General features: G+C 37.5%; 2 protein-coding genes across 2 annotated transcripts in view; both read left to right on the top strand.

Annotated features, from left to right (window-relative positions):
- The window catches only part of MOSMO (modulator of smoothened), a 75,743-nt gene extending 68,753 nt beyond the window's left edge, over positions 1–6,990 (top strand). Inside the window, exons 2-3 of the mRNA XM_033217782.1 lie at positions 1,136–1,348; positions 6,185–6,990. Coding sequence (XP_033073673.1) covers positions 1,136–1,348; positions 6,185–6,369 — 398 coding nt within the window. The 3' untranslated portion in view covers positions 6,370–6,990. The remainder of the gene's footprint in view (positions 1–1,135; positions 1,349–6,184) is intronic.
- A 41-nt stretch (positions 6,991–7,031) lies between these two features.
- VWA3A (von Willebrand factor A domain containing 3A) overlaps positions 7,032–15,794 on the top strand; it is an 81,123-nt gene continuing 72,360 nt past the window's right edge. The window contains exons 1-2 of the mRNA XM_033217778.1: positions 7,032–9,309; positions 11,080–11,186. The gene's annotated coding sequence lies outside the window, so the exon portion shown is untranslated. The remainder of the gene's footprint in view (positions 9,310–11,079; positions 11,187–15,794) is intronic.

Genomic DNA, 15,794 nt, shown 5'->3' with positions numbered 1-15,794 from the left:
GGATCGCTTGAGGCCAGGAGTTGTGGACCAGCTTGGGCAACATAGACCCCATCTCTATAAATAAAAGAAAGGAATGTAGACCCAAAAAATTCCCCCAAAATGCAAAAATCTATTATATTTTTAATAGCTCCAGAAATTTCCGTTCCTATATTTTTGGTAACTTTTCCCATTTTCTGTTGCTCTTGGAAGAGGAAACAAGTAGTTTTTATTGAAAAAGTACCATTGTAAACATTCTTCTTATTGGGGAAGAAGATAAAATAACTACTCTGTCACCTTTCTAATCTAAGTTTTTATAAATTACCCCAAATTTGATTGGAGGAGGTCCTTGGGTTTGACGTGAGAACATGTTTATGGAAAAATAACGCTTGATGTTTTATAAAAACATAAATGGGGAGAGACACTTTAAGAATTACCTTCGTAATTTGCCTTTGTGATTTTCTGTGAAGCATGCCAGCCATGGTTTGGCAGTGTGAACACTGGTAAACTCTACAAAAATTGGTGAATATACCAAGTTTGGGACAGAGGGCCCTCCTAGTTTTTCCAAAATTTTCTTGAGTTTAATGGAAAACTACTTACATCGTAATATTCTTAGACCTTATACCTTTCATAAATATATTGCTTCTAACATTTAATCTATTGTTTAATTTTATTTCTATATTACAATTAGGCATATTTCAGGTTTGTCTTCAATTTCCTGAAAAGTGATTTTCTTTTCAGCCAAAATGAAGTAATATACAATGAGTCTGGGGTCTAGGAATCAAAAAATACCAGTCCTTTCTGCCAGCATGCGGGCTCAGGGAGGGCAGGAACCTCATCCTGTCTGCTGTTATTTCCCTGGAGCCTAGAAAAATACCTGACACAGTTACTCGGAAAAGTTTTTATTTAATGAATGCCTGAGTGAACTGCCTGTTATGACTTTTCTGAGGTCATTTGTTGTTTAAGTTCACTTTGTATGTTTAAGTATTACTATGTTATGAACTACAGCAGAATACTGAGGAGTAGGACTTGGGATTTAAGTGCTTGAATGACCCACAAAGAGATAAATGATATTTAAAAACTAAAGGGGTGGTGTTGAGGAATATTCCCTGGGCAGGCCAAACCCACTAAAGTATTCCCACCATTTGCATCTCCCCAGGAGCACTCACTGTGGGCCTCGTGCGACAGTGTCAAACAATCCATGGACGAGACCGGACGTGCATCCCTCCCCGGCTTCCCCCGGAGTGGGTCACCACACTGTTTTTTATCATCATGGGAATAATTTCATTGACTGTCACATGTGGTTTGCTGGTGGCTTCCCACTGGCGAAGAGAAGCTACAAAATATGCTCGATGGATAGCATTCACTGGAAGTAAGTAACCTGTGCTTACTAAATTTGTCTAGAAGGCACCCACCCACACTGGTGTTTTTATGAAGATAATCAAGAATCAATAATAAGGACTTCATAATCATCAAAGAGCACCACTTGTGTATGGCCGTGAGATAGACTCTACGCAGTCCCATCATTTCTTCAAAACTCTTTCTGCGAGACCAGGACATCCACAACTTTAATCACTTTGTGTGAAATGCTATTTTAATGAATTTTATTTTTGCTCAGATTGTGACATAAGTAATCCAGGTTTGTGACTCAGAGTTACCAGTAGCCTGAGTCTTTTCCTTTTCTTGAAGCTATTGGTATCATCTATAAAAATAAATATAGAACAAATACATAAAAATATAAATTAGATGAAGGTGGCAGTATTTTTCTCATACTGATCTTGAGTTTCTGCTGTATGTTGTAACCATTGAAAAATCAACACATTTTGTTGTTTAATAATTGTTTATCAACATTTCTTACTCCATTTAGCTCTGCCCAAGGGTATAAGTTTATATATTACACATTCTCTTGTACTTTGCAAAACTGGTTTAATTTCACAACACATCAGAGACTTATCTCAAGTTAAACAGAAGAAACAAAAATGCACAAAGAAAAGACATTTTTGCAATTCTGCTTTTGTGCTTCTTTCTCTCCAAAGCAGTTTTGTACCCCAGGGGATATTTAACAATATCTGAAAACATTTTTGATAGTCACAACTAGGGGAATGCCGGTGGGTAGAGGCAGGGAGGCTGCTAAACATCCTACAAATACATAGGACAGTCCCCCACAACAAAGAATTATCTGGTCCCAAGTAGCAGTAGAGCCACTGTTTAGAAATCCTGCTCTAAAGAAACAGGAGAACAGTACCTATGCAAATGAGACTTTTAATTCAGTGCCTTAAAATAATCTCAGGTTTGCATACGCTTTTAAAAATAAATATAACAGCTGACTTTCTCTTGATATTTTCGTTTAGAACGTGTATAATTGGGGTAAGGGATAATCCCATGTATCCCTATTAATGTTAAAACTCAGTTTATCCTTAAAGGCTGCAGGAGAGTGATATTCCTTCATGAGCTTCTGTTTCTTCCTGTATGCGCTGAAATTTATACTCTTGAATGTGTATGTTTCTGGTTCTGTTTATCTATAGTGCCCTTAATTTTTAAATTTAGATCAAGTTGCCTTTGATATAAAAAAGTTTCTCCATCCTTGTTAAGCAGAGTGAAACAAGTTGGTGACCTTTTCCCTGTCAAACAGACCTCCTGTGACAATTCTTTTCTGGAGAGAGGGTCCAGAAGCAATCATAGAAACAGTGCCGCTAAAGTTAAGGATATTGATGAGAAATTTAAAGAGAATCTGCTTCTTTATCTTTTACTTACAGATTCGCTAATCCAGATAGAAATCACTCTTCAAGAAGTAAAATAATATCAAAGAAGGATTTAGTTTCTGGATTTAGTTGAAATTTGGGAATGCATATGCCTTGAATATCAAAAACCTAAAATATGATTTAGCAAGGTAGTGTGAGTCAAAATGTTAAATGCTCTCATGAGCTATAGATTCTTATGACCCAGTGAAGGGAAAGAACTAGGATTATCTTTGTTTTCCATTCCCCTTAAACAGAGAATATTTAAGTATGTATAGTTGCCCCCAAATGCAATGTATTTTTTCCTTTATTTTTTAAATAATTTAACTTTTTGAAATAATATGTGCATATGATGCATAAATCAAAATCTGTGAAAGGGTAACCATGTGAAATCATATTTGGCCCTGTCACCCAGCCATCCCATTAACCCCTTTCCTGGAGGCAACCATTTTTACCAGTTTCTGGGGTTTCCTACTAGAGGTATTCAATGCATAGAAACATATCTATATGTGTGTGTTTCATACATACGTATTTATATAAAATTTTTTCTACTATTCTGTATCTTGGTTTTTAAATTTAATATATCTTTGAGTTAATTTCATTTAAGCAAGCATAGAGCTGCCTTGCTTTTAGCTTCCTTAAATACATTGTTTTTGGTACCAGAACCAGTGGCTGGGGTGGCAGTTCTGAGAGGAATTGGGCGTCCCCTAGTGTTTCCACTCCGCCCCTGAAAAATGTACTTTATTGTATGTATTTCTATTGCAGTTAAGCTATAGTTTTCATAATAACATGAGGTTGATATCTTCTGATGGCCGTGCACAGTGGAGAAATATGTCTCAGAGAAGAAATATGTCTCAGAGAAGAGCCCCCACATGATGGGGGTTCCCTATGGGGGCAAGAGAAACCAAGATGAGTCATCCTGTTCTTCAAGTCTGGCCTTTGCTCTTTCCTTTGCCACCCTAATTTCCAACCTCATCTAACAGTGCACCTGATTTCTGACTCTCGGTGCCAAAAAATCTGTGCCATGGAAGATATGAAAATTGTGTCTTTACAAGCTTATTTAGGATCCAAAGCTCAGCCTTCAAAGGTTGATATTATCAGCATTAATAATATTTTAAGCTCTAAAGTAACTTAATAGTTCACAGTAGCTTAAAAGAAAAACTCATCCACCTGCGTTAAATCTGCTCGCAGGAAGTATAGAGAGCCTGCTTCCTTTGATTTAAAACTAAGGTTAAACAGGACTTCGTTGTTCCCTTAAAATGTAATTAAGCCTTTTCTAACAAATTTGGAAAATATTTAACTATTGAAACTGTTAAATTCTATAGTTGCAAAATGATTACTCCATTATAAAGGATAGATCTTTTTTATAGCAGAAAATAGGAAATGATAGGAACAAAGTTGGCATGTTAACACAATGAACAAATTTAACATCTGCATATTCCTACTTTTCTAAATTACTTGTTTCTTGAGATTAGTCAACATTAAGAAAAAAATTGTTTTACAACAATAATTTTGCCCTATTTTCTTAAATTAGATTGCGTGTAGTTACCTAAATTGTGGTTTCATTTTACTCACCAGACCATATTAAGCCGTAGAACCATTAGAAATTGGTGACAGACCACACTGACAGGTGGACATTGGCAGCACTAATAGTTATTTTTTGCTGACTATGCAACAAAAAGGCTAAAAGCTTTAAAATGTAATGCCTGGATTTTTCATTTGTTCTATAGTAGGCATCTAAAAAAATTCAAGTTTGCTTATACAATATTATTTGATGTGGTCATTTGCCCAAAATAAGCTTTATGTCTGTATATGTTATATGTCTGTATAACATAAAATAATCTACCTAAATGGTACAAGTAAGAGTGCTGTTGTTTCTTAAGCTGATGTATTACTTAAGCAAATACTATTTTTCATTGTATCGCTGGAGTTATTCCTTCTGGAAAGGGTTCCTAATTGACTTTTTTAAAACTTGGAAAGTTTTGTTGATTGGTTAACACACAAAAAAATGTAGAGACGAGTGTCAGCTGAAATGTTTATCCAGGGCTCTGTTAGTATTTCTGGGGGATAGTTTTCACCTGGAGGTGAAAACTCACTCAGTTAATAATGAAAGCTTCAACTCTTCATGTACAGTGACTAGTAATCTGTCCTCACATTACACTGAAGAAGTATTTCTGCCAGAAAAAGTTGAAGGACAATGAACATTTGAGCAATACGCTTTCAAGAAGCAAAAATATTTTCTTTGAAAAGCTAGCTTATTTGTAAATAGTTTGTGTTCACTAAGAAGACCATTTCTTTGGTAGCACAGGGGAGCAGGCCATTTGCTCAAACACTGGACTGTGGAATCACTTTTACCCGGATACTGGGTTTTCTGATATCCTTTTTAAAACGTTTTAACAAATAATATACTCCTTTGTGTTTACATGCAAAACTCAAAGAAGGTTACCTACCTTCTTTGTTTTTTGGAATATTATCCATGATAAGAGATAACCACTCTGACAATTTGCTAATCATCCCAGAGATCTGAGGTTCTTTCTACTAGCTGGTTTTATTTTATTTTTATTTATTTATTTTTGTATTGAGACAGAGTCTCACTCTGTCACCCAGGCTGGAGTGCAGTTGTGCAGTCTTGGCTCACTGCAACCTCTACCACCCAAGTTCAAATGATTCTCCTGCCTCAGCCTCCTGAATAGCTGGGATTACAGGCCTGCACCTCTACGCCTAATTTTTGTATTATTAGTAGAGATGGAGTTTCACCATGTTGGCCAGGCTGGTCTCAAACTCATGACCTCAGGTGATCCACCCGCCTCGGCCTCCCAAAGTGCTGGGATTACAGTTACGAACCACCATGCCCGGCCTCTACTAGCTGATTTTAAATCAGAGTAAGATAAGTGGTGCTTATTTATATATACCTTTTCTCCAATTCCTTCTGCCTAACACGGAGAGGAACAGAGAATTGTCAAAATAGTAACTATGGTGATAATGGTATGCAGCACTCATTCAGCACTTACTATTACCTGGCACTGTGTCAGGGACTAGACATTATTTTATTTAGCCTTCTAGTATTTCCCCCATTTTCAGAAGGGAACCAGAGGCTTAAGATTACACCGCTAGTAGGCAGTGGAGCTGGAATTGAGCGCCTATCTGACTCTAGCTAGTGCCCTTAATCACTATCGTAAATGGCTAGGAATCATATTTGTGAGGATTTGTTAGGTTTGGAGAAGGACTTTTTTAATCCTGATATTCAGAATGGTCCTAAGACTTACATAAAAGGCTAACCTAGCTTTTACTGTATTGTTAGGCTTCAGGGATACTATGTGACCTGTAATATATACAAATTTTTAACAAGTGGCCCATGTTTTAACAGGTTTGGCCAACCCTTCTTATAAGCTTCCTTTGTGCCAAATTTTCATTGTTTTTTCAGATCACCAAACCATGTTACTAATGTTGTGTTTTGGTTTGTTTTACAGTGATCCTTTTCTGTATGGCTGCCCTAATATTTCCAATAGGATTTTACATCAATGAAGTCGGAGGTCAACCTTATAAATTACCCAACAACACAGTAGTTGGGTCATCATATGTACTTTTTGTCTTATCAATTTTCTTTACAATAGTAGGACTTCTATTTGCTGGCAAAGTTTGTTTACCAGGCTGATGAATGTCTAAATTGCTTGACTCTTATTATTTTTTATTTTATTATTTTTGGAGGGTGGAGAGGACAAAGGCGAGGCATCTGAGCAGCTCTCTCATGGGAACATGCTCAGATGAAACTGATGCTGAGAAGGAAAAAAAAACAAAAACTTTGATTTGTTCTCACTATGCACTTTGGATTTAAAAAAAAAAAAAAGGAGAGCCTTTTCCATAACCAAATACAGACAATATTGACTAAATCTCCTGAGCATATTCAGGCAGTCAGGTCTGCACTGTGATAGCAACCTAGAGAAGGAGAATGCTTTATACCGAAAAGCATGTGGCCCTTTGTGACTCTATTGTTCCGTTTTTAATGTCTAATGATTCATTAGAGGAAAAAAACAGTCTAAGTATTTATGTATCATGGTGGACCAGAGGGAGGCAAGAGAAGTTCATGTGGGGCTGGCCTCACCTCCTAAGAGATTAGTGTTCACAACTTCCTTGTAATAGTATGAGCCTTTGGCACCAGAATGGATTGCCGTTGCATTACTGCACCAAGAAGCCATAGATCAAAACTTGTTTGCTAAAATGTATGTAAAAATTCTGAAATTCCCTCTTCTCTGTGTACAAAAAAAAAAAAAAAAAATCAAACACTAAGACACATGTTTTGGGTGGGTGGGTGGGGGAAATCTTCCTTATATTTATATAAATATATATAATATATATATTTTGCTGATGCAGTATACAGTGTGTATATATGTGTGTGTGTGTATGTGTGTGTAAATTTATATACACACACATGCAAACAGTTCCTGGAAGAGAATTCTGAATGCTTTGCTAGCAAAACACTGTGGTGTGCAAACCTAGAACCCAATAGAAAAAAAAGCCATTTATCTGAAGGCTGCGTAGTGGAGAGAGTCTTCAGTTTACCTCATTCTTTGTAGCAGCCCTTGATTTTAACAGGTTTTTATAATAGGTACAAACAATCCCATACCTTTCTAGGTGCGATTTTAAGTTAAGCTAAAAATTCTTTGTAGGGTTAATTTATTTGTATATGATAGCAGAAGGTAAGATCATGTCAAACCTTATAATTTGGGGAATCTGACACTATTTAAATTATTGGCAACTGTTGTCTATTGTACAGAGATTCTTTTTCTACTGGCTCAGTCTGTTACATTAATAATGCATTTTATATGTTCAGGTACACAACTTTACATAAATACGAAGTTCACTAGTAAATATCTGGCTATTTTGGCTATTTACAGCACTAATTTCATTATTTTCATCTGTAAGCATTATTAATACGTCTTTACCAAAACCTGAGCAATACAGTATTTTCTTTATATGTTATATGCCTTTGTTTGCTAAAAACTGATATTTTTGCATTTACTTTAAAGGGCTGTACTAAACCCACAGCTTTAAGTTCTTCCCTAAAAGAAGTATCGCAGCTAACCCTTGAACTCACAGTTTTAAAATACAGTATTTCTCTTCTCCACATCTCCATGCCTTCGCATCAATGCTTGGTTTTCCTGGTGAACACTATAGATAATCTCCTGTTTGAAATGTGGGACTGGAGGGTGTTTCATGGCAGTGGAGCTAAGTTTCTCCTCTTTATAGTGAACTGGTGACCCAAATGTCCCTATCAGTAGAGTCCCATGTGGCCCGTGCTTCACACAAGCAGAAATGAATGCACTGTTTTTTAAGAGCTAGATTACCAGTTCTAGAATGATTACTTCAAAGACAGGAGCTACCTCCTCAGATAATCAAACTATGAAATGGAGGTGCTTATGTGTTTCACACTGGCTTGTTTGACAGTCTTCCATCTTACTGTTAATTCAGCAATATTTTATTGTGAAAGAAAACCCCAGTGTTTGAGCTCACTCAGGAATTGGGGAAAGAGATGGACCACCACAGTGGTTCATTTCTTAAATGTTCTGGGAGAATGTCATACTTTTCCTTCCCAGAGTAAAAGAAACCTTCAGGAGATCCTGAGGGAGGCTGTTTTTCCCCAAGTATTATGATGTCTAGTCAAGCGTAAGAATACCACTGGACATGTTCTGTGGACATTTGGGATTGCAGTTGCTATTGTGATTTGATTGGTCCTCAGTCAAATGGATCACTTTGAAGGAAAGCTTTGGTTGTCACCGTTATATACCACTGAGATAAAGTGTTAGCAAAGTATGGTTCAAATTAATTTATGACATGACCAAGAGCTTTTCTCTTCCAAAAGATGAATTGTATTGTAAATAGTTTCTCAAAATATTTTTAACTGGATCATGAGCATGGGGAGAGAAAGTTTCTCAGCTGCTAAGAATTTCCCCACTGTTTACTTCTTTCACTTATGGTGGTGTTGCATTTAAGATTACAAAATTTAAGGTTTTATTTCTATCTATTACCCAAACCATTAAATTGTCTTTAATTTTATCATTGTCTTGGAGGTCCAGTGCATACAGGGCTGATGGGGGAAAACTCCCTCTAGCCAGTCAGCACTCTAACCCAGGATTAAACAATCCCGTCAAGTAGTATGTAAAGTCAAGTCTTTGTACTCTTGCAGACCAGACATTGAAATGGACTCATTCATATAACTTTCTATAAATCCTATAAGTGAAAAGATAGACAACTGTCAGCAGTTGCTTTTTTAAAAGGTCACTATAAGTACTATATAGTACAGTATTAATTTATAGCAGGAAATCATATCTTGTAAACTGTATATAAAACACTGTTTTATGGTGCAATCATTTGTTAAACTTTTGTCTGTTACATTGTTTTTAGAGTGTGTGCATTCTTCTCATACCTAAGAATATCACTGTAAAATCTGCTGAAAATTATTTTTAGGTTTTATTTGCACAAGACTGAATTAGTTTGAAATTTTTGGAAGCTCCTATTGAACATGCCTAAACATCTGTAAACAGGAAAAATCTTCAATTTATTAAAAGCAAACATTTCAGTATGATTCTTTCCAAAGGTAATCCATGTTCTATGTTGTTAATGTGTGTATGTAATTTTTCTGACTCTTCCACCTCTTACAAACCTATTTTCTGTTTCATTTGTTCTGTTTTGAAGGATTGCTCTTTTTTCTTTTTAATGTTCTAGATGACCAAAACACTATTGGTTTTTACCCTTTTGCCTAAAGCTTTGATATCCTCACTTGATGTTCTGTGAATTCACTGTTTAATCTATTAAGTGAAATAATAGTCCTGGTGACAAACAATCTGTTGATTTAGAGGAAAGGCCCTGAAAAATACAGTATTGGAAACTAACTTTTCATATGCTGTTAGCTATTATTTTGCATCATGGGCTTCATGGAAAGAACATGTTGCATTTATTTTGTCTTTGTTAAAAGACTACTAGCCACAAGTTACTCTGATTGTAGTAACTGTTTTATCAACCCACTTGATCTTTAAAAAATTAAATTTACATTCACAATTCAAAACAGTAAGCTGTCTTTCAGAAAATTTTTGAAGGATAAAAACATGAAGGAAAAAAGTGGCCGTGTAGGTAGGATTCCCTACACAGGACTTGTAGTTGTATCACCTCAAGAGATTTTGAAGTTTGTGATCAAGGTCTGTATATTATCCCAAACTTTATTAAGAATTGTTTTCTAATTGGTTATAACATTTTTCAATTAATAGTTTCAAAACAAATTGTTAATACAACTGTATAAAATGAACATAATTTTCTTCACTTGTATTTTTGTTATTGAGCAAGTTTATCAAAATAAATTGTCTACTAAAGAAACTAAAAAGGATTCTATTACTTTGAAATAAGCTTCATTTAAAAAATTTATTCCTTATAGAGGTTTCACATATTCATAAGTGACACTTCCATGCCTCTTGGGTTGGTTTTGTTGTTGGCATTGGGGGGTGAGGGCGGTCCTTCCCTATCTTCTTCCACTCCCACTCTTTGCTCACTGCTAGAGAAGAGTTGCTATTAATATTTCAGGACATGGATTAAGCCATGATTACCCATAAGAGTCACTCAACAATAAAAGACCACATACATGTGACTTTCCCTTCTGCATCATGCTTCCATGAGCTAGGAGAGAGAAACCAAGCCAAAGCCCTCAAGTCAGCCATCTTTCTCTTCTTTCTTCCTTGCACATAGCTCCAAGTCCATCTTTGCTGCAGTCTTCTGTTTCTACTTTACTCCAGGCCAAAAGATCATAGCTTTTAAGATCTTAAAGTATGGGCTGGAGGAGCAAATACAGAGGCCCAGGGACCATGTCACAGCTTAACTGTAGCTCTCTCTGGGGGGTGTCAAGATTAGCCCAACTGAATAATAATAAAATATTTACAGTTTGCTGCTCATTCTTCCTCATGTGGCCCTTTGAGGACCCTCGTGGGGAATTGGAGGATTAAGACATGTTAAGATTTAGATGTTCTTGGGTTATAAGATTGAGGGGTTTCCTTGGAGGTGAGATTTGAAGTACTATGTCTGGGAAAGTTCCAGGCAAACTAGGATGAGTTGGTCACCCTACCCTATCTTCACACCATCTAAATCTTCTCCTGATTTGTAACACAGGTTAGAGGTTTTTGGAGGGTTATTTTCTATAAACATTATTGAATAGGTCAACTGGAAATTGTAATGGTAGATTTATGCTGAGCTGCTATGGTGGAGGGGACACTTTTTCTATTTGGTAATACCTTAGGAAAAGGTAACACAGTGGCTTTAAAAACAATAACATGGGTTCAAAAATACCTTATTTTGACTTACTCATCTATCATCTCTCTTCTAGCCACTATGAGAAGATTATAGGAAAAACACCAAGACTAGAGGACTCTGGGTTCCTTTTATGCAAAGTCAACTCTTCTGGGTCACAGTTACCCAGCAACAAAAATAAAGGTAGTTATTTATAAATGGTATTCAAGATAGAAAGCACAATGTATATTTTTTAAGAGTTTTGGTTCTTTTCCCAGGAGAAGAAAACACTGTGGGTTGGTATTTTCAAGCACATTCAAGGGTTTTACAAATCAGCCCCAGTTCCAGTCACACACAATCTAAGACCACCCAAGATAACATTTCAAGAAGAGATTTTTCACAAGACTATAAAATTTCAGAGCTGGATGAAATGTCACAGAGCATGTCCAGTATTTCCACTTTCCAGGTAAAGAAACCGAGGCCTCAGACTTTTCCCAAGTCACTCAGCTAGATATCAGCAGAGCACTCGACATAGGAAAGAATGTCTTTGACATGTGGGCCTTGAACTTAAGACCAACATTCATATTCTGTAGCCATTGAACCAGTCTTCCTTCAACTGATAGCCATTCACTCCGATCCATCCAAATCAATTCTGCCAAAATACTCGTAACACAAAAGAAAGCATATGATTTCTGTGTTCACATTTCTGTCATTCCCACTGTCTACAGAATGAAATCCAGACTCCTTTAGCATAGCTTTGACAAGCTTTTGTGATCTGGCTTCAAGCTCTCTGTTCAGTCTTATTTCCCACCTCTCTTTCTCTTCCCTTCTTACTGAGAACCAGCCTGTTCTCCATTCTACGTTCACTACAACCTGCTCCCTGCCCCGGCTGTGTCTGTACCACCTCCTCTCAGTTTTAAGATTCTCCCATATTTGAAATATATCTAATCTGTGCTTTGTGTCTCTCTTGCTTATGCTTCTGTAGCAGAAATTGCTAAACAGGAATAGACTGCCTGGATTAAATCTCAATTCCACCATTCCAACTATGTGACCCTTAGTAAATCATGTAACTTATGTGAGCCTTGGTTTTTTCATCTGTAGAATGGGACTAATAATATTACCCACCTAATGGGGCTATTGTTGGTTTAAAAGAGATAAAGTTCCAAGCACATAGTAAGCATTCGAATGTTAGTTGCTGATATTGTCATTACTAAGTGCTTTTGTATAACTGTATAAACTCTTGAATGCAAAGAATATGGCTTCCTCATTGTGTACTCCCTAGAGACCTGGCACAGTGCTTTATACACTGAATTATGAAAATTAAAGTTGGGGCTCCAGGACAGGAAAATTATGAAACCTTATTTCCTGGAGATTTGAAAGACAGAGTCATCAATCTGCCAGGTTTGTTTCAGTGAACTTCTTTCTGAAGGCAGAGGCTTGCCTAAATCAGCCTTTATAAGGTTGGTTACTTTATTGATAAGTATTTGGCTATATAATATGTCAGTTCCATTGACCTCCTTCGGATTTCCCTATGGACTCCAGATCCTTTACTACTACTGAACTCACAGGGCTGTAACACTGATACTCTACAGAGAGGACCAGGACAATGCCAGCACCCCGTTGATCCTGAGTGAACTCTCTGGAGGCCTCTTCAAGCTTGTGGGTTCTCTGCTGTCTTGAAGCCATCCATCCATTTGACATGTTTTGCAAAGACTTGGTCCTGCCAAGATGGTTTTAATCATTTCAGCTAAAAGGAATGGACTCAAGGATTTCATCTCATTTTAGACGCAGTTGTCCTCAATTGGCCATTTTACGGCACTTGTAGTAAATATGGCCAGTGTATTTGGTCACTATTAAATCAATCCCCATTCATTATCCATCAGGGCAAGTCAGTGAAGTAAATACTATGTTCTGACCACTCTTTCTCATGTTGTTTAATATTTAATATTGTCCAAGGCAATTCAAGTATTTTCTTAAATAAAAAATATGAAAACTCTCATTCTTTTCCATTTCTTTGTTCTCTATGACAAATGCAAAGAAGTTGAAGAATCAAAATCCTTTCCATAATAAATTGCTCTTTAAAAACTCACTTATCTAAGAAGGCTTTTGACTACCTCATCTTCTAAATGTTTTACTAAGGTAGGTAGTAAGTGGCAAAATGAACTTATTTGGTGCAGTCCCACCCTTACATGCACCACTTCAATACTTCACCTAGTTTCTGCCTTCAGGGTTATCAATAACTTTTTCCTGCCTTAAGTGCTATTGTGGAGAAAGAAATTATGACCCTGAACCAGGACACAGATTTTCTTTTTACAATAACATATATCTGTAGATTTTTTTTGAAAAACACAAAAATAATATAGGAAACAAGAAGTTCCCTCCTCTACAATCCATCTTTCAGAGATAACCATTGTTAACAGTTTATTGGGTGTTTTAACATTTTAACAGACATTTTACTGATCAGATTAACAAAAGCAAGATATTATCTATACCTGCCACTGTTTTTTTTTTTTTTTTTTTTTTTTTTTTGAGACAGGGTCTTGCCCTGTCACCCAGACTAGAGAAAATGCAGTGGCACAATCCTAGCTCACTGCAGCCTCAAACTCCTGGGCTCAAGCAATTCACCCACCTTAGCCTCCCAAGTAGCTGGGACTACAGGTGCATGCTGCCACGGCCTGCTAATTTTAAAAAAAAAAATTTTTTTTTGTAGAGATGGGGGTCTTAGTATGTTGACCAGGCTCATCTCCCAGTCTCCTCCTGCCTTGGCCTCCCAAAGTGCTGGGAGCCACCATGCCCAGTGGCTTTCTTTTTTGACTTAATTTGTGATGTAGATTTTTCTATGTCAGTAAATATAGAGCTTCCTCATTTTAAATGCATAGTATTCCATTTGATACATATCAAATATGTGTCTCCCCATTTTGATGTACATGAGGTTGCTTCCCGTTTTTTGTTATTGCAGATAATGCTGCTGTGAACTTAGGCCTTGGGTAGCAAAAACTTCTCAAATGTCATAATAACCTGACATTCTAACTGAAGCGTGTCAACTATTAAAGGAATTCCTATTTTCAAAAGTACTGTGGTTAAATAATAGTGGCATTCTCTACGTTTAGAGAAAGAAACAGTAAATTCATGTGTTATGTGCTTTCCCATATGTCATCTTAATCCTCTACCTATGAAGTACAGAGTGGTGTTTTATAGACTACAAAACCAAGGATTAAAAGGCTGAACACCTCACTCCAGGTTCTGTAACTAGCAACTGGTGAATCTTCTGTAACTAGCAACTGGTGAATCTGGGTTTCACAGCCAGGCTCCCTGACTTCAGATCTAGGACTCCTGCTGTCCTGCATCGCCGGTGTGGCTGGTCTAAAGGGAATAAAAATAACTTGTCCTGCTTGCATGATTCCTTGGCTCAAACATGAGCAGCTAAATCTATGGTTTGCTTCTTCTGGATGTGGAATGCAAACAACCATAAAAGGTGGTCCCTATTTAGAAACACTTTCCACTTTGTTGAAAGGAAAAAAAAAAATGTAAGAAAAACTTCCCACTTATTAAGTTGTTTGTGTCTAATCTTCCATCTCATTGTTGAGCTTTCTCTTTGTATTCATTGTTCACCGGTTTTTTGGTTTTGGTTTGGTTTTTGGCTGCTCACTGCAGCCTCGACCTCCTGGGCCACCATCCTCCCACCTCAGCCTCCCAAGTAGTTGGGACCACAGGTACACACCACCATTTGTGGCTAATTTTAAAATATTTTGTAGAGACGGGGTCTCACTTTGTTGCCCAGACTGGTCCTGAACTGGCCTCAAGCAGTCCTCCCGCCTCGACCTCCAAAGGTGCTGGGATTACAGGCGTGAGCCACCATGCCGCAGCCCATTAGTATTTTATAGTGCCGACTTCCTTGATGGATGAAGCTAGATGAGGGCACTGATTTTATTGGGGCCCTTTCAGGATTCCAGCACCCAGGGAAATTTTCCCAAACCAGCTGCTCCTCACCCCTACTCCCAAAGCACTTAAAACTCAACTGGATCCCTTCTACTGGACTGGTAGGAATTAATGGGTTATTGGAGTACTCTTAAGTTGTACAGAAGTTCATGGTTCGAACATTTGGAAGCTCCGCCCCACCCCCGCCGCCACCCACTAGTTGATCATCTGTCTACATGTTACTGCTGAGACATCAATTGTCGCAGGCTAAATGAGGTAGTAGTTTTACTGTGTTTGTCTCAACCTTGGGGAATGATAAACTTTGGTGTGCTGGGAACTCCTGTGTCTGCGGACTCTTCCCAGAATGCACCAAGGACCCACTTTCTCTTAGAGATTGCCATCTTACCAAAGTATTGCCACCAAACATGGAACAAGTCTCTACTCCTTCTGATTTTTAGATCTCTGATTTTCTTTTTTTTTTAATCTGTCTGGGAGAGTATCTCCTCTTTGGCTTTCCTGAGAGGCATGTTTGCCTAGTACCATGGTCCCTTTGGTTTTTTTTTTTTTTTTAAGTCTCTTTCTCTTTGGAAAAATTACTCCTTTCCTACCTCAGGTCATGTGGTTTCATGGAGCCGATTTCACCTTGGCTTCAGAGCTCAACACAGAAGCCAGGCTTGGCCGGAGTCATCGTGACAGATTCAGAAATTAGCATGGCATGTGACCAGCCTGGGACTTTGCTGGAACTCCTGGACAGAGGTGTTCTTCTCTTAGAGTTGCTAAGTTGTAGGGGAAAAGTTTGGCACTGCCGGCAGCCACACCTGAAGAGCCTCCTGATCAAGCCATCCTAGAAGAAAGGAAGCTGAGAAAGGAAGACAGTTCTGTTAACATCACTTT

The sequence above is a fragment of the Trachypithecus francoisi genome, unplaced genomic scaffold (assembly GCF_009764315.1).
Source record: "Trachypithecus francoisi isolate TF-2019V2 unplaced genomic scaffold, Tfra_2.0 Lachesis_group10, whole genome shotgun sequence".
In the NCBI taxonomy this organism is placed as follows: Eukaryota; Metazoa; Chordata; class Mammalia; order Primates; family Cercopithecidae; genus Trachypithecus; species Trachypithecus francoisi.
Note: the sequence above shows the minus strand (reverse complement) of the source record. Positions and strands in the feature narration are given on the sequence as shown.